This window comes from Myotis lucifugus, unplaced genomic scaffold (assembly GCF_000147115.1).
Source record: "Myotis lucifugus unplaced genomic scaffold, Myoluc2.0 scaffold_48, whole genome shotgun sequence".
NCBI classification, from domain to species: domain Eukaryota; kingdom Metazoa; phylum Chordata; class Mammalia; order Chiroptera; family Vespertilionidae; genus Myotis; species Myotis lucifugus.
In genome coordinates, this window is record NW_005871096.1 from 7,345,996 (window position 1) to 7,365,980 (window position 19,985).

Below are 19,985 nucleotides of genomic sequence, written 5' to 3' on the forward strand. Positions count from 1 at the left end.
TGTTGTTTTGAATTACATTTTCTGCCTTTCATAGTGATTTTTAAAAGTTATTTATGGACTGTGGGTATGAGCCTTTTGTTGAATATATCTTCTCCGCATCTACCTGTTGCTTTTTTATTCCTTGATGGTGACTTATGAATAAAAGTTTGTAATTTTAATTTATTCAAATTACCAATGTTTTCCCTTAGGGTTGAACTTTTTGTGTCTTAAGTCACATGAAGATATTCTATTTTATCCTCTAGCTTTGTCTGGCCTGTCACTCTGAGATTTATAATCTGCCTTGAATTGGTTTCCATATATAGTCTGAGGTAGGCATGAAGTGTCGTTTATACTGTGTGGATATCCGAGTGATCTGCTTATTAAGAAGACCTTGCTTTCCTCATTGCTCAAGATTGACATATTTGTCTTAAATGAAAATTGGGTCTATTTATGGACTCTATTCTACTTTATATCTGTCTTTATATCTAGTACTTATTTTTCCTTTTATCAGTAACATAGTGTGTAACTACTACAGCTTTATAATAAATCCTGATACCTGGTGGAGCAAATCTTCTCACCTGTTCTTCAAAAGTTTCTTAGTTATTCTTGTTATGTTGCCTTTTCATATAAATTTTAGAATTGACTTGTCAAATTACATACATATGTGGGCGCGCGTACACACACACACACACATGCACACATTCACTTACTTCTGTAACTTTTTTGCATTGACTCTATAGATTAACATAGAAAGTATTGGCGTCTTTGTAATATTCAGTTTTCCATATATTCTTCCATTTAATTAGATTTTCTTTAATTTTTCTCAGCAATGTTTATAGTTTTCAATGTGCAGATCTTGCTCATATTTTAATAAATTCATCCCTTAGCATTTCACAATGAAAGTTGTCTTTTCAAACTATTTTTTTCAGTTGTTCATTGCTAATATTTAGAAATATTATTGAACTCTAAAAGTATTTACCTTTTATCCTTGTGCCTTGCTAGATTTACTTTTTTGAGATGCTTTTTAGTATATTCTTTAGGATTTTTGGCTTACCTGGATACCTTTTAATTGTAAGATACCTTCCAAACTGCATACCGTTCATTTCTTTCTCTTGTCTTATTGTACTGGTCTGGACCTCTGAAATGAGGTGAATATTGCTGGGAGAGCAGACCTTCTTGCCTTACTCCCAATCTTAGGTGAAGCCATTCAGACTTTAACCATTAATTTATGATGTAGGTTTTTCATAAATGCCCTTTATTGGGTTGCAGAAGTTTCCTTCTATTCCTAGTTTGCTGAGAGCTTTTTCATGAGTGGGTGTTGAATTTTGTCAAGTGTTTTTTTCTGGATATATGGTCATGCGCATGCGATTTATCTCCCATATTTTCTAAATTTGGTGACTTACATAGATTTTTCCATGTTAAACATATTTTATTTCCTGTCATGTGCTTATATTATTCTTTTTTGCTTTCCTGCCTTGTGCTTATATTATTTTTTATTTAATCCTCACCCAAGCATATGATATATTTATTGATGAGAGAGAGAGAGAGAGAGAGAGAGAGAGAGAGAAAGAGAAAGAAAGAAAGAGAGAGAAAATCGAACCGCAACCTTATTTGGTAGAAGGGATGGCAGTTTAACCAACTAAGCCACTCAGTTGGGGCTATCCTTTTTATACATCTCATTGGATTTGATTTTCTTTTTCTTAATTATTTTTGCATTCATGTTCATGGGGTCTATTTATCTAACATTTATATGTAGTTTTGTTTTTGACTCGTTTTCGTATCAGTAATACTTGACTTAAGAATGAGTTGGGAACTACCCCTCCTTCTGTATTTTCTGAAACAGTTCGTGTAGAATTGGTGTCACATTTTTCCTTAAATGTTTGGTGGAATTCATCAATGAAATATCTGGACATAGAGTTTTTGTGGGTAGGTGATTAATTACTAAACTCAATTTCTCTAATAGATATAGGGATATCAAGATTTTCTATGTATTCTTGTGTCATATTTGCTAATTTGTATCTCAAGGAATTTTTCAATTTTATTTTATTATTTATTGGCATAAAGTTTTCTTAGTAATCTGTAGTTATCGCTTTCATGCTCATAGGATTTGTAGTGATGTTCCCTCTTTCATTCCAGATATTGGTAATTTATGTCTTCTGTCTCTCTTTTATTGACCTTCTCTGAGGTTGATCAATTTTATTGATCATTTCAAAGAACTAGATTTTGGTTGCAGTCACTTAAATTTTGTTCATATTTTATTTTATTGATTTCTGTTCTTTTTTTATTTATTTACTTGCTTTTAGTTACTTGGACAGATAAGTATATGAGGAGAGGTGTCCAGGTCTTTACATTGAGAGGGAAAACTAGATAGAAGTCTTTCATATTGTGGTAGGTATTCATTATCCTCTGCTTCCACAGTGTTTTCCTCTGGCTTGCTGTTAGGTTGTATACTAACTAATTGCTTGTAAAGTCTCTCCCCCAGGACTATCAGATCTTTGAGAAAAAAAAGTCTTGTGTATTTTGATATTGTGCTCATAGAGCCAGGCAGGCTTTTTATTCAGTATGATAAAACTAATGACAAAAACACTACATATATACTGAAATCTAGTTAGAAAATTTGTTTCTCAGATGGGTATGGATGGGGTTTTGAAATTGCTTTATGTTCATACTAGCATTGGGCAAATATGTTTGCTTTTGCGAGTTATGGATATGAGAAACACTTGTAAAATTCTTTGAAATCTCTTCGTTTACGCTGTTCAGAAAAACACATTTGTGGAATTTGCCCATTGTGTTTATTTAAAATAAGATTTACTTTTGAATATATGTTTTGCTACCTAAAAGAATGTATGTCTCTATAATTAATCCTTTTACATATCTATTTTAACCTATTTTTTCCCCTTTCCTTTAAGCTATTTCCGTGAGAGAAGAAATGGTGCTACCTCAACTGGAAAATCGGTGACACAGCACAGTGAGTCTTAGCATTTCAAGTCTCTGTAAATCATTAGCACTCATTGGATGGTTTAAATGTGTTTAAATCATGATGGAGAAGGTAACCCACCTGAGGAATAGGGACTAATGGGAATAGTGTCTGCTAGGGTTCATACTACTTCAGACACCTTTAAAAGTGAGTGAATGAAAGACAGTAATAGACACACAGACACCTGGAAATTTGCACATGGTGATGTAAAAAGATTTTTTTTTTTTGTACAGGCTTCATTTATCAATAGCCACAGTTGAAGGCATTTAACTGAATTAAGTGGTTTCTGACAGTTTGAGCTACAGAACATAGATTATGGAAAGTAATTTTTGCCATGGTAACAGGAAAGGGCTGACATCGCTCTGGTGAATTGATCATTGACAGGGGCTTTTCTTTTTTTCTGAAAATTCTGTTTCCACAAATTCAGGAACATTCTTCTCAACAATAAGATGGCAAACAAATACTTGCTACTGAGCCTTTAAAAATTGTTTTGCCCTATCAGAAAATGAAAGTGTTGAGAATTCTTTCTTATAGATTGGTGTAATTCAAAGATGGTGGCAATTCTTTTGAAATAATTTATTTACAGATGTATTAGTAGCTATGGAATCAGATGGATTATATTAAGTGGATTCTGGTATTTTGAGTCATATAACATCTAGTTGTTCTGCTAGTGAATTTTTAATAATTACTTATTGAAAGTTATAGTAGAATTAAGATTAATTTTTTGCTGTTATACTATTCTCTTATTTAGGAACTAGAGGCCTGGTGCATGAAAATTCATGCACTTGGCGATGGGGGGGGGGTCCCTCAGCCTGGCCTGTACCCTCTTGCAGTCTGGGACCCCTCGGGTGATATCCACCTGCTGGCTTAGGCCTGCTCCCTGGGGGGATCAGGCCTAAGCTGGCAATCAGACATCCCTCTGGCAGCCTGGGAGCCCTTGGGGGATGTCCGACTGATGGCTTAGGCCCCCTATGGAACGAGCCTAAGCCACAGTTGGACATCCTTAGTGCTGCTGAGGAAGCAGGAGAGGCTTCTGCCACCGCTACTGCACTTGCAGCCGTCAGCCTGGCTTGTGACTGAGTGGCACTCCCCCTGTGGGAGCTCACTGACCACCATGGAGCAGCTTCTGCATTGAGTGTCTGCCCCCTGGTGGTCAGTGCGCATCATAGTGACCAGTCGTTCCTGGTTGTTCCTGGGTGTTCCATAGTTAGGATCAATTTGCATATTACCCTTTCATTATATAGGTTTAACATTAAAAATGGCATCATGACTGTGGAGGTATGGGTGGAGGTGGAAGAGGTATTGGGGGGGAAACGATGATGGGAAAAATAAAATAAAGGAAAAAATGGCACCATGACAATTTCCATTGTAAACAGTGGAAAATGTGCTTGGTTATATTAATGTAGATCTTAGAGGTTAGCAAGGACAAATATATCTGACACATCACACTTTAAGAAATAGTAAATTTTTACTATTGTACAAGTGAGGGTATGTATAGCGAGTGCTACATCCGAAGAGTTTATTTGGGGGTAAGAATTATGAGCATAATTTTGGACCCTCAGAGAATAAAACTTAAGTTGTGATATTGCTTTAAAATAAACACATGCCTTTTAAAAAAACAATGTTTCCCATTATTTACATCTTTTCATTCTCATCCTATAATTTCCCCAAAAGATTCAAATGAGGAGAATTCATCTTCCATCTTTCCTTATGGAGAGACCTTTCTCTTCCAGAGACTAGAAACTTCCAAGGTTTGTTCCATTCATTTTAATTTTTTTCATATTATTTACTCTTCTGTTTATACTTGCTGCTTCATTTTCCTGCATGCTGTTTGAAGACTGTGTTATGTTGAAGAATGAAATTTTCAGTCAGTAAAATTCTGTTCCATAAAATCATGATAAAATTTTATCTTTAAATATATATTACAAAAACAAATTTTCAGTTTGATTTCAGAAATAAGGGTTAGTGTGTGTTCAAAGTTTTGTGCAAGAGAAGTTAAAAAAAATCATAAAAAGCAAAAGCAAGCAACCCCTTCTCTCCCTCCCCATTTGCTTTGCATTATACCCAAATACAGACTTCTAACTAGTTACATATCTTAATTATTCAGTTTTAGTCTTTTCTCTTCAGTATCTATGCTCTTTGCTATTTTATTTCTTGGTCATGATAAAAAAGAAGTTAGAAGACAAAAAATATTGGGAAAGTAAAAGTAAATAAACTTTATTCTTGGTTAGCATATTCTGTTTTTTTTCTTGAAATGATGAGTTATTAATGATTGAAATTAGTTATTGAAAAAAGCATCCAAAGGCTACTGTTTAATGGAGTCTTCCTAATTACATTGTTTTTACTGATAATTGACCTAAGCAATTAGACATTTGGATAATAAAACTAAACCCAGATATTGTGGAACTTTGTAGAATATTGAAACCCTAAAAAAAATGTATGTATTTTTTTTAATAGAAAAAGTCTATAAGGAATGAATTTTGGGCCCATGAAGAAACACTCAAAGGGAAAGCAACAACTGAAAGAAACTCTTTTTTTGTCCAATCAAGGTATGAAGTCATGACTAATGATGATTAATTCTTTGGAATAAAATGTTACACAATGTTGACTTCTTGCTCATATTATGTTTCGAAGAAAATAGTTAACATTGGTAAGTTCAAATCTTTTTTGATATTTTTTCCATTGATTTTTGGAGAGTGGAAGGGAGGGAGGAGAGAGAAACATCGTTATGAGAGAGAGACATCGATTGGTTGCCTTTTGCTCGTGCTCTGACTGGGGCCAAGGATCAAACCCGCAACTCAGGTATGTGCCCCTGACCAGGAACTGATCCTTCGACCCTTTGGTGCATGGCCCGGTGCTCTAGCCAGTGAGCCACACCAGCTAGTGCAGCAAATCTTTTCTTTTTAAATGCGTCAGTAGCAGAACTCATTTTAATAATTGAATTTAGAGTCTGTAGACCAAGTGTGTTCTGTGACAGATTACTTTGGTCTTCCTCTAATTTGAAACCACTCTCCCCTTCCCAATGTGGCAAATATGTGGTGACTGTGATTGCATTTTAAGGATTAGAAGAAGTTAGTTAATATGGAGGAGAAAGGAGCAGTGCAAAAAACTCTATGTGAGTTTTCACAAATGTAACAGTATTTTTTTATTGAACGTTCTGCATTGACAAGTGGCTTGAAAATTACCCACTTATTTGGATCACACATGAAATTAATCAGAATTTCTACGGCTCCAACATAAATTTTGTTTTTCTCTCAGCTTTATTAGGACTTGGTTTACTGGTTCATTACTTAACATTCGTTTTATCTTCCATTTTATCCTTCTCTTTCTGAAGGCTAACACTGTTGTGGGTTTCCCTTCAACAGTTGAAACTAAACTTAAGGAAAATAGGAAAACTTAAGGAAGATACTAAAATCCTAGTTCAGCAAGCACTTGATATGACTCTATTATAATGCATAACGTGGAAGGGGCCAGGCTAAATCATTCTTTAAGGAAGTTCTGGCTTTTAGAACACTGTATCCAGAAGAATGTAATTGGACCCCTAAACATATGTTTTATTGATTAGGAAAAAACCTCCTTTATGGGTTATAGGTTTTATTACACATCAATTACTCAGTGACTCTGTTTTGTCATTCCTGAAATGTATAGCGATATGCTTAGCTATTATGAATGTGTTCCAGTAAATAGTATATGCTACACCGCTCTTCTTAGTGTAACCCTGACCCTTTCTCATTTTCTAGCTAGCAGTGTGGTCTGGTTCTTCCTCATTAGTGTTGCAAAATAATACTAAAGCACTCATCAGACAGGACTCCCTGTCCTATTACATTGTAATGGAACATAAGGTCCTGGGAGTGGAGAGTCAAAGAAGAGGCAAGGAGTTTAGAAGAAGATCTCCAAAAACATAAGTTAGTCGTTCATGATGTTGCCCAGGGACCAGGGTTGGGCTGGCCGCTTAATGGTGCCGGTGAAGATGTTTAAATTGTATTGCAAAGAATACAGCCTGTCTCCCATCCTTACCACCTGTACCCAGCCCCCCAAATAAGCAGATAGGATTAAATGATACGCAAGAAAAAATATACTACTTCTAGTAGTGTTCAAATAGGTCTTAGGATAATGAGAGATTTGTATTTAATTTTCTTGGAAGAATTTTAAAAATTATCAGGTGGATTAATTGAATGCTAAGATTTTCCTGGTCTGAAATTTCTGCGGTGGGTTGTTTATAAATGTAAAAAATAACCGATGGCTTAAATGGCATAAGCACTGTGAAACGTTTACACTATTTTTTTCCCTTTAGCATATATGATAACAGGAAGGAGAATGTAAGTGAAGACAAAGTGGAAGATATTTGGATACCTCGAGAGGACAAAAACAACTTTCCGACTGGCGGAGCTGCAGATTCAGAATATTCAACAGTAGAAGAATGCTTTCAGAGTTTAAAAAGAAAAAATTCAAAGGCATCTAAATCCAGGACTCAAAAAGTATTGAACTTGGACCCTGTTAATAGGCACAGTTATCCCTTAAGCTCAACGAGTGGAAATGCTGATTCATCAGTCATTTCCTCAAGTCCAATATCTCCTTATGCCTGCTTTTATGGATCGTCTGCGAAGAAGGTTAAATCGGGCTGGCTAGACAAACTCTCTCCTCAAGGGTATGTATTTGTTCATTTATTTTAATAAGTAACATATTTTCAAAAATTCAAGTTTATCCATTTCTAAACCTGCAAGGTTGCTACTAACCCCCCTTCCTTCACCCCTCGTCACCATGCATACAGATTGTTTTTCTGGACTTTCAACATGCTTTTGCAAATGCTGTTGTTTAGACGTAAGAGAAGCCTGTGGAATATGCTAAATGGAATGAGGGGTTAAGGTGCTGAAAAGCAGATTAAAACTGGAAGTTACGATTTTACCTCTAGAACCTTAGGGTTAGTTTCTAACTTTGCACCAAAATTCACTATTGTGTCCCAATTTGTAGCAAAGAAAAAACAACACAGATTGAGTTAGTATCACTCAGGCCACACTGTTTGGCTTTTGCTCATCTCATAAGTGTTCTGTTTGGGAATACAAGGCTTATTGTAGTTAAGGGAAAACACGTCATTGTTAGATTTCAGCCTTCACTGTTATTAATATATTGTTTTGAATTTTGTATGTTGCACAGAAGGTCAGAGTTCCCTGAATATTATACTTTTAAAAAACACTTATCGTTTCTGTTTACGAAGAAACTTCTGTCCCTTAAGCATTTCATAGTACTGAGAAATCTTTGGGGAGGGATTATGTTTAATTAGAATTGTTTTCTAGCATCTTGATTTTGGATGTCTTTTTGCAATATTTATTTGAAATGTTCCTCATGAATCATTAAGTTATTTTTGGATTAAACCTCTCCTGTTTAAGTAATTAATGTGGTGTTTTCTCTGCTATTTCTCTACAATATGCTGGTTTTCTCTGCTATCCCCCCCCCTGACCCCCCTGACCCCCCCGCAAATGTTCATCATTTCCAGAAGGCCTTGGTTTGACCTGGAATAAATTTTATTAGCAAATAATTACCAGGAGAAGTATCAGTTGCCTAGTGGGAGCAGGTATTGCATGTCTTAAGAAAGCCAAAAGACCCCCAACACTTTTATGGCTTTTAATTATATGGTTAACATTTCATATGATTGCATCCTTTTAGCAAATTAGATGTTGAATAAACCAAAGTACTTCTTGTACCAATTACTTTGTCTCTCTTCTTCCTGGTTACATTAGGATGATAAAGTAGTCAGCTGTGTCTACTTTTCATCAGTCATCAGTATTATTGGTAAATAGCAAAGTATGAGTCAGCACTTAGATCATACACACGGGTGGAATGAAGGAGTGAGCTCGCATATTCTCAGCTCTTTCATTTCTGTAAAATTAAGCGTTTAGGGAGATCCGAGTGGGCTTCCAAAATATCACCGGAAGGTTTTGCAGACTCTGGGTACAGAGCCCTCAGCAGCCGTGGTTTCCTGCGTATTCTCTGGTGGCACCTTGCTCTTCACGGGGTTGGCATGTTTATGCTCCGGGCACCCTGAGAAAGCGTCACCATTATTGGCCACTCCTGGGACAGGTAGAACATTTTCTCCCTTCTCTTTGTCAGAACTCTGGCTTTTCCTTCTTTCTCTTCTGAATCTGCCTAAGGTTAGATGCTGTAAGTTTTCTAGATTTATATCTCTCCATGTTAGGAGAAATAATTGAGTTTTCTGGCTTAAATTGTTTTCCCCCGAATACCAGGAGGAATGGATATAGGAAAGAAAACAAAGGAGTTTGTTATAGCACCAGGAAATTTTTTAAAAAATTTCTCCAGGATTATATTGCCATGACTGGAGAGAAACAATGTGTCACTGACCAAGAAGCATGTATTAGACCAGAAGTAGAATCTGAATTTTTCCTTTTCCTAATTAGACTTTGGCCATTGGAAGGGTGTTTAAGATGCTCATTAGTTAGACAATGGATACCTGCCCATTCCTTGTGCAGAGGTTACCGAGCTGTGCTTAGCTCATGGTCACATGTTGCTTTGGTGCAGGTCGCACTGGTTCAGATGACATTCTGAATTCCAAGAGAAGGTATTAGCAAGCTTTTTCTGTAAATGGTCAGATAATACATATTTTAATCTTTACAGCCATGTGATCTTTATGGGGTATCAGCAACTCAGCAGTTGTAGCGTTAAAGCAGACATAGAGGCTATGGGAGCCAATGAATGAGGCTTTTTCAATGAAACTTTATTTATAAACACAGACAATGGGCCAGATTTGGCCTGTGAGCCATAGAAGCACAAAGCAGATGAGATGGTTGACTAAAATCTTATACTATCTTCTTCCATCTCCCCTGGGCCCCAAATAGAAAATTATATCCTGATAGATCACAAAATAGAGAAACCTTTTTCTATTTCTCTATAAAACTAGAAGAAATACGAAGCAGGAGCCCCCTCCTGGGCCTTTGCACTTGTTCTTTCTGCCTGGAATGCTCTTACCCGGAGAGTAATAGGGCTTGTACCCTATCCCCTTAACTGCTTGCTCTATGTCTGCCTCCAAATTTGAAGTTACCACTGCCCCTCCCCCACCACCCCGTTACTCCCTTAGTTACTTTAGTTTTCTCTGCCCAGCTCTATACTAGATGACTTATCTATAATAGTAAAAGCATAATATGCTAATTAGACCGGACAAAGCTGGGGCTGTGAGGGAAGCCTGTGTCCCAGGTGCCTGCCAGTGGCTGGAGGGAAGCCCAGGTCCTGGGTGCCAGAGGGAAGCCGGTGCCAGCAGCCGGGGGAAAGAAGGCCCTCTTGCACAAATTTCGTGCATCAGGTCTCTAGTTTATTTCATATACGTTCCCTGGGGACAGCATCTAGATTGGCTTTTGTTTACTGCAGTATCCTCAGTAACCACAATGTGGCACGCGATAGATTCTTTAATATTTATTTTCGACAGAATCAGTAAAAAACTAGCATAAGACATCATTTTTTTCTTTACATTTTTCTAGGGATTTTGTAAAACTGAATTCTGAACACTGTTGAAAATCTGCAGGTGCCATTGATGGCGCTAATGTACATTCCCAGAGCAGTGGTCCCTCAGTGTTCTCCTTATAATTCTGTTTCCTCCTTGGAGACACTTACATGTGTTGTCAAAACACAGTTTAAAAATAAATAGCCACACTCAGTTATCCTTCTCCAAATATTGTTTGAAACTGTTGTCAGTCATGAGTGACATTAAACAAAATAAATTCATAATCTGGATTTATTTCACATGGTGGAGTATCTATTTGCTTTTGAAATGAAAATGCCAGTTCTGAATTAATGAACAGAGTGTAAAAAACCACCAAATATTTAGTAAGAAAATAATTCTGTAACATTATGCAGCTAAGAAACACTGATCCCGGCTGGCCTGGCTCAGTGGTTGAGCATCAAACTATGAACCAAGAAGTCACGGTTCGATTCCCGGTCAGGTCACATGCCCAGGTTGAGGCTCTATCCCCAGTGTGAGGCGTGCAGGGGATGGGGGTTGATGGATGATTCTCTCTCATCATTGATGTTTCTATCTCTCTCTTCCTCTCCCTTCCTCTCTGAAATCAATAAAAAAAATATTTTTTTTAAAGAAATACTGAAACATTTCCAGTTGAGCTTAACGTATGAAGTTTATTTAAAAATTTGAATGATCCTATGTAATAAAAGGCTAATGTGCAGATCAATCAAACGGTGGAATGACCAGTCGCTATTACAGGCACTGTCCACCAGGGGCAGACACTCAACGCAGGAGCTGCCCCCAGATGGTCAGTGCGCTCCCATAGGAGGAGCGCGGCTCAGCCAGAAGCCGGGCTCACAACTGGCGAGCGCAGTAGCAGTGGCGGGAGTCTCTCCTGCCTTGGTGGCAGCGCTAAGCCATCAGTCAGACATCCCCCGAGGGCTCCTAGAATGTGAGAGGGTGCAGGCTGTGCTGAGGGGATCCGCCCTCCCCCAAGAGCACGAATTTCGTGCACCTGGCCTCTAGTCTAATTATAATGTAGCTTGATACTATTGCTTTATAAAATTGTATGGAAGAAACTTGATAGAATGTTGAACTTGGGTCTGTTATTACAACTAGGGCAAGCAGATGAAAAACTTAATAAATGGTACCTGTTTTAAAATACTCACTGAGTTCAGAGGATAAAAAACCAATATGCCCCTCTTGCCTTTTCTAGCTGTAATTAATAAGCTCAAGCATTTCAGCAAATCTGAAAAGATGCAAAAATGAACAATTGGATATGATTTATTTTAGCATTTTCCAAATATGTAATTCAGAGGAAGAATCCTGTGAGTTCTGTAAAGAGGAGAACGTGGTGTCATGTCTGTACCCTTTATGGGAGATGCACATATCGAAATAGCCAAGAATGTCTGCAATAAGGAGACTCTTTTATCTTTAGTTTGCTGTTTTCTACTAATGTTTGTGTGCTCAGCATAATACACTGAGCATATTTATAAAAACTACCGTATATCTCCAGGAACTCAGAGTTTACTTGATAAGTTGTTTTAGGACTTTCTTACTTAGCTAAATTCTCTTTTAAAAAAAAATTATTGATTTTTGAATCATGGAGAAGCATCGTGTGGTTATGTAAATCTGGGGCAGCAGAAGCTGAACGCATGAGGCTGATTCAGCAATTTGAATGTACACTAGCTGAAGAATTTATGGAGTCATGCAACGATAAGTGAGATGTGTGCGCTCCTTTTGTGTGTCTTCCATTTAGGAAATTAGAAGTAAAACATAAAGACAGAGTATAATAATAATGGTACAGACAGGTCAGGTCCATAGAGTACAGAATTGTGGGGTTACAAAGGGATTGTTGAGAAAACATTTCTTCAAAGACCTGGTCCAGAGAAGTAGCAGTTCAGTTGGTCTTTGGAAAATGGATACATTTTGAACTGGCATTTTCAGATGAAATACTTTCTGGCTAGAAGGAGGGGAGGAAGGACACGACTTGGGGCGATATCTGGAGGATCTGCAGTATGTGAGATGGATAGCAGGGGTAAGCTGGGGTTATTTTATGGGAGATGCAAGGTTGGGCACTAGGCTGAGGAGGGAGAGACTGCCAGTGACTTGCATGTTCTGGTTGGACAGAGGACTAGGACAGAGGGAAAAGCCAATGGCCAAATACCAAGATGAGGTCAAAGCCCAGACAGTGGTTAGGCGTCAGCTCACCCAGAAGCCAGTGGCCCATGTTATATATAGGGATTCTAGAATTCCTGGTACTTTGATATTGGACTTCCTGCACCGAAATGCTGATAAAATGTAGCTTTTTCATTTCTGGGAAGTTTCTTCAATTGCACTTTTGAACCTACTTTTGTGTTTTGTTATCCTATATTTAATATGGAAAGCAGTTTCTTACTTTTGACTGTTCTTTTTATAGTATGCCAGTATTGTTCCATGAGTGCAATATATTCTCTTAATGTCTCTGAGGATATTAATATGTTTTTTTCAAGTTTTCTTCTCTAGTTGAGTCTGTTTCCTTTTTTGGGAGGGAAGGGGTCATTCCCATCTTTTACCTTAGAGATGTTTTCCTCAAATGTTTTGTTAATCTTGGGCTGTTGCTTTTTAAAGTGAGATATTACACAGCTGATTGGAACAGCCTCTGGTGGGTATGGCTGTCTGTTTTTCATGAGATGATGTTCCTTGGAGTCCCCTCATGCCAGATCTTTTAAATGAATTCCCTTCTTGAGGGTGATAAAACGATAAACAACTTTTTGGAAACTTAATAGGGAAAGTGGACTTTGAGCATAATTATTTATGACACAAACTGTCATTGGATTGTTTCTTTTTTATTTTTATTAAATTTATCGGGGTGACATTGGTTAATAAAATTATATGGATTCCAAGTGGACAGTTCTGTGATACATCATCTGTATATTACATTATGTGTTTACCACCCAAAGCCAAACCTCCTTCTGCCACCATATATTTGGCCCCTTTTACCCTTTACTCCTCCCCATCTCCCTTCCCTCTGGTAACCACCATACTGTTATCTGTGTCTGAGTTTTTGTTTGTTTGTCTTTGTTCATTTTTTGCTTTCAGTTTTGTATCCTACATATGAGTGAGATCATATGGTTCTTGACTTTTTCTGCCTGGCTTATTTTGCTTAGTGTGATATTCTTGAGATCCATCCATGCTGTCACAAATGGTAGGATTTCATATCTTCTTATGGCCGAGTAGTATTCCCCTGTATATATGTACCACATCTTCTTCATCTCATTATCTATTAAAGGACACTTCGGTGGTTTCCATGCCTTGGCCACCATGAAGAATGCTGTGATTCTGCTGTTCCTAAGACTCTCCCCTGCCTTCAGCCCTGTCTTAGTCTCCCCGTGCAGAGCCCTGTGTGAAGAAGCCCACATGGAAGAAACTACCTTTCTGTTGAGGAAGAGGAAGGGCAGTTTTCCAGCCCTGCACAGTGAGGGAGGGATCCTGGGATGCAGCGAGGAGGGCACACACCTCTTTAATTGCCTTCCAACAGATGTTTCTGGCCTCAGCACCCCATTGCCCTTCATAGTCACTTCCCCAAGTGTCTCCACCTCCTGAGATTTTTCTGAGATTTTGTGGGTAATTGGTTTTCCTCTTGCTGTGACCAGTCGCAGGCCTAGCAGTCAGCTCTCTGAAGCCTCCGAAGGCAGTCCCTGTCCTTTCTTCTGCTTTCCCACTTGCTAAATATACCTGCTATCATCTACTCTGGTCAGTGTTGGTTTGTAGGTATTGATTTTTATTTGCTTTTTTAATTGTTTGAAGTTTTGGGAGAAGTAGAGGTAAACAAGCTTTTAAGTGATCGTCTTAACTAGAAACTGGTTAAATGTTGTTTTTTTTTTAAAAAATAGAGTATGACGCCATAAAATAAAGAAGTGTGAATCTTTTAACATAGCTTTTCATATGCCATATCATGTAAACACTAAATTCTTTGTAAATATTGTAAAAATTGGTATTCACACACACATGTTCATGCTTTTTCATGGACTTTCCAGGGTCCTTTTAGCACATATCCATGTTTTATTAGCCCCAATTCGTTTTGGCTTATATAATCTTAGAAACTCTCATTTGGGTTTGCTTAAAAGTGAGGAAATGCATTTTAGAATAGAAAAGTGCTGGTGTTTTAGAGAAATATAATAACTCCTTGGATTTCTATCTATAAAATACTTTATAACTAATACTGCACTATTAAAAGCCTCATCCTTAAAAGAATAATTAGGTAAAATAATAATTAGCTAAGTAAAAATGAGTGAATAGATCAATAAAAGTCTATATTTTGGGGAATTATAGGAGTTTCAAAACATACTGAGTCTAGTTAGGGTTAGAGCAGAGAATACGATACAGTGTGCACATAATGCTATAGGATTATGTAAACAAGGCCCCTGAATCTGGTAAAGCATATTAATCTCTTTGTTCTTAGGTATTTTGTAGAATGAGTGAGAAGTACTTTTGAGATGGCTTAAGAATCATGAGCAATAAAATCCATACATCTGACTTAGTGCCTTGGAGGTTCATTCCAGCTGGGTGATAGTTGAAGGTGACAGTTCGGTAGCCTCCGCCACCTTGGATTGATATCATTGGTTAGCAAGCTTGTTTGATTTTGGGATTTTTTTCTTTTTAAGCTATCAGATGTAATCTTAAAAAATTCTGCTGGCACTTAGGAGTGATATTAAATAGAAGTGCCTCTGTGTGAGCACTTAATAAATGTAGTTTTAATTGTATATGCACTGTTGTTAAAAAAGAATTTTAAGATACGTAATTTTGAGACAACAAAAACTGACACCAGGTGGTAAGGTGTTTGTTTATGAAAGCTGCTGAAACTTTACACCCCCCGCCCTACCAGAGCTCCAGGGAAGAGTTTGTAGAAATCCGTTCAATAACACTGCACAAGCCTTAGAAACTATTCTAAAAAAGCTGCTTAAAGAAATGTTTCCCTTTAGAACCCTAAAAACAAAGGAGGATAAAACCAAGGCTAATATGTTTTTTGTCTGCTTTACCTTTTTTCCTAAAGGAATTCTGAAGGACTTTGTAAAATTAAACTCACATATAAAAGGGTAGAGGTCAAATGTTATTGCTGCCTAAAGGGATGTTCAGGATTTCTTGCTATAAACTGTGCTAGAGTCAGGATTGAGTAGTGATTAAGAGCACAGATTGCCTGGGTTTGACTCCCAGTTACTCTTTACTTGTGTGATGTAGGCAAATTATTAAGCCTAGCAGTGCCTCTGTGCCTGTATCTGTAAAATGGGAATAATAATATTTCTTATCTGGTTATTTGGAGGATTAAATGAATGAATAGTTGTGTATGGCTTGCAACAGTGCCTAGAACAAAGCACTATGTAAGTGTTTGTTGTTTTTTATTACTAAGATTATTGTGCCAAATAAATTGCTAATTGACTAAGGCTTTAATATCTCTGTGTAATAATTCATCATTATTTCAGATCTAATTTGTGTTGTGTGATTATTGGTGATGTTGCATTTCATACCTTGTCTTTTTTATTTTTAACACTTACTAGCTGTTAAAAGATATTTAAGGGAAAGGCATAACTTATATCAGAGAAAATATTTAAAATATTTTAGCAGTCTCTAATTGTGTGTACTAAATTAATTTTACATAATTCCAGTGGAATTAGTTACCTGATGTCTAAAAGACTTTTATAAATACATGAGAGAAATATTTAACCATTGCTCAGAAATGATAATTCTTAAAACTTTAGTATTCACCAATATATTTATTAATTTAAAATTGTACATTGACATTTAGAAACACATCCTTCTAAATATTTCTTTTAATATTTAGTTGGAATTTTGATTAATTTGTAGGTTTTAGCAAATCAAAGTTTCATTAGGTAAAAAGGGGAATAATGGCCCTAACCGGTTTGGCTCAGTGGATAGAGCAGTGGATAGACTGAAGGGTCCCAGGTTCGATTCCGGTCAGGAGCATGTGCCTTGGTTGCGGGCACATCCCCAGTAGGGGGTGTGTAGGAGGCAGCTGATCAATGTTTCTCTCTCATCAATGTTTCTAACTCTCTATCCTTCTCCCTTCCTCTCTGTAAAAATCAATAAAATATATTTTAAAAAGGGGGGGAATAATGTCAAAAAGGATCTAAGTGTAAGTTCTTTAATTAACCAGTTATTAGAATTTGCTGTTAAAGTTCACATGCAGAAAATAGCTAATTGAATGTTGACACATTTAATGAGCAAAATAGGTTATGTATATAAATTTCATTTTAGAAACATCTTAAATTGACTAACTTACATTTTAAATAGGAAAGTACCAAATGAATACATTTTTAAGAATGTATTTTAAAAATGTTTAAAATATATTTTAACATTGCATGGAAATTAAAATGATCATTTTTTTCATGTTTTCTGTAGTGTCTAATTTTTCTTTAATAACGAGTTAGTTTTACAGAGCTTTTATACGGTCATTTCATGACCTGATCTTTAGTATTTGGAAAAAGAAAAAAACAAGGGAATTAAAGGTAAAGTGTTTTAGTAATGTTTATTTTCTCTATATGAAATGCAAATTGGAATTTTTCACTGAAAAATATATTTGTTAAATATTTATTAAGCACATTTTATATGCTAGGAACTGTGGCAATTGTTAGTTTTACATTGATAAACAAAACAAATCTTTTCTATATTCAAGTATCAAAGATCTATCATGGGAGATGGATAAAGCAAAATAGACATATAATTATAAATTGTGAAGTCTGATTCAAGAAATGGAGCAGGAGACCCAGGGGACCTGAAGGATCCATCTGCTGGCAGGGATGGCTACTCAGAGGGAGTGACTTTCAAGCTGAGATCTCACAGATAGGAGCCAGCCACATAATCATGTCACTCATTCATTCCACAGATTCTTTTTTTTTTTTTTTTAGTGCCCTATTTCTCTCTGGGTTAGTTGCTAGTCATACAGTAGAGAATGAAACGTTCTTGAACTTTGTCCTTGTAACACATAAGGGCTGGTGTTACCAGGAGAAAAGACGTTAAGCATGTAGACAAATATATATTTATAATGGGAGATTGTATTCAGAGCTATGAGGAAAAAGAGAGGGAATAATTTTGTGATCTGCTCTGAATTGGCGTATCAGGGGAGGAATGTCTGTGTAGGCGGTATAGGTGAAATTCTGAAAGATAAGGAGTAGTTAGCAAAGGGAATGGAGCGATAGTGGAAGGTTCTAAGGCCTTTATCGCCATAAATGTTGATTACTTTTATAATAAAACAGATTATTTTACGTTACTGAGCTTTATTTTACCACCATTCTCAATGTAAGGCAGGTGGGGCTCAAACAAATCTTGTTTTACAGAATTACTGTGGAGTCCTATGGGAAGATGTGTATTTACCTGCCTTTAAGTATGACAGATCAGCATGAAAGGAATGCGCAGTGATTTTGTTCAGTGTATTATTATTGTGTGTTTGCTTAATGTTCTTTTTAATTTTAATGCTGGGAATTTGAAGAACTCTTGGGTTATTGAAAGAAGTGAAAACCTGTTGTATGTTGCAATGTTAAGAAAACCAATTGCAAATCATTAGAAGTTAAGAAACCGAAAGAAGAGGGAATAAGGTAGAAAGAGGGTTGGATAGTTAGTTGTAGTTCTATGATCGTAAGGTCTTTACATGTTCTTATTATGTCATAATTCGGTGCTTATATGCGAAAATGTTGTCTGCACTGATGAACTTTGAAACTTTTCTCCATTTGATCCGATTTTCTCTAATTTTATTTTAAGCGGAATAAATTGGCTAAGGATGAGTGTGGGAGGCTTGCAGTATAATAGATGTGTGGTACTCAGGGAAAAGCCCGGAAGGAAAATTTTCTACACATTTCTGAGGTTTTTTTTTTCTATCTTTAAATCTTCTGAAAACCACAGAAAGTCATGCCAATTCCTTATCTTAAACATGCCAGAACAGTGCAAAAGGAAAAGATAGACAGTGGTTTTTCTGTCTTTGTGTAGGTGAATTTTTTTCAAAAAGTTAGTTTTCATATCTGTGTTAAAGGCTAAAAGTATCTGGATTGTGTCAGTCCACACTGAGAGGTCACGTAGAAAGTAGGATCTTCAAAACCTTTAGGATTGTCTGTCTTCAGGAAAGGAGACTGAAACGAGACAGAACAGAAAAAAGACCACGCAGAAATGGTTTTTTACTTTTCCCTTGTAGCCAGAAAAAGGTTTTTTCTTTTTTAAGCTTCACTTGGAAACCCGTGATCCCGTTATTTTGCTTTGTTTCTCATCTCAGTATCCGTTTTAAATGGCAGTTGCCTTTCATATTATTCTTTTTCAAAACATGTTCATGAATTTTGGATGATTGTAAATGATTCTCTATGTGGACAGGGCTTTTTCAGCTTATTAGATCATAATTAGTTTATCTGTATAAAACCCAATTGACAACACTTTATTATTTTAGCAAAATATTATTCATTCTCTAAAGCAGAAATGGAGGTAAAATAAATGTTTTAAGCTTAATGAGGGATGAGAAGTTCTGTTATCTTCATGAAGGGGGATGGGTATGCTGATAGGGTGTCTGACAGTACTTTGTTTTGCACTCAACCTCACAAATGTGGGTGACAACACTGTTAACAGTGTCATTGTTTTAGACTCCTATATAGGTGATTAGAAAGTGCCATCACACATATTTTTCTCTTTGTGTACAATTGCCAAACTGTGCATTGTTGTAGCCTATTGTTTTCTGCATTAACAGCAAGTGCAGTCACATTACAAACATCTTTAAAATTCCAGTTCATGGTACTTAAATGTAAAATAACAATTTCATATGTTTTACAGAAAACGCATGTTTCAGAAGAGATGGGTGAAATTTGATGGCTTTAGCATTTCTTATTACAATAACGAGAAGGTAAGTACATTTTACAGTTTTCAAAGATTGCTTTACGCATCCTAAGTGTACTTCAGTAAACTAAGCAATCAACTTTTGTGTGTTTTTTTTTTGAGAACATGAGTTGGATTATCACATGAAAAGAATTATAATAGGGTAAAACACTCTTCGTAATTTAACTTTTTCTTGAAACATCAAATTGGAATAAAAAACACACACTAGATATCTAACAGTTATTTATGGAGTATCTTGTATAGCCTATAGAAATTGCTGCAAGCGTTATACAGATGAACAAGGAAATGCCTTTATCCTAGAGAGCACTAAGCAGTGTTTGCAAAATTACATCACGGTAGGGGATGGCAAAGCAAGGAGAGTTACTCTGAAAGGGCTTGTGGAAGAAACAAAGAAGGTTTCTTGCATGGGATTTCATTTGCTATTTGTCTTGAAAAAAAGAATGTACTTGGAGAAACTAGAGAAATGTTCGTGTAAAAAGAAACTAGTGGGAACAGGACTGATAGCAGAGAGAACAGTGAGATGCTCAGATGGGAAATCCATTCTACTATGGATGTAGTTTTCTCCAAATGGGGGATAGTGTTTGTTAAGGAAACTTGTGGGAGATGGAGCTGAGAAGGATGTTTGGAGTTAGAACTCACTGAAAAATCTTGATAATTATGTTACAACTAGAGGCCTGGTGCACAAATTCGTGCACA

At 36.6% G+C, this 19,985-nt stretch overlaps 1 protein-coding gene across 1 annotated transcript in view; it reads left to right on the plus strand.

The window, feature by feature from the left end:
* The window catches only part of ARAP2 (ArfGAP with RhoGAP domain, ankyrin repeat and PH domain 2), a gene marked incomplete at its 3' end in the record, with an annotated part of 108,584 nt that overhangs the window by 23,319 nt on the left and 65,280 nt on the right, over positions 1-19,985 (plus strand). Inside the window, exons 3-7 of the mRNA XM_006088530.3 lie at positions 2,889-2,947; positions 4,631-4,707; positions 5,414-5,505; positions 7,251-7,604; positions 19,227-19,296. Coding sequence (XP_006088592.1) covers positions 2,889-2,947; positions 4,631-4,707; positions 5,414-5,505; positions 7,251-7,604; positions 19,227-19,296 — 652 coding nt within the window. The remainder of the gene's footprint in view (positions 1-2,888; positions 2,948-4,630; positions 4,708-5,413; positions 5,506-7,250; positions 7,605-19,226; positions 19,297-19,985) is intronic.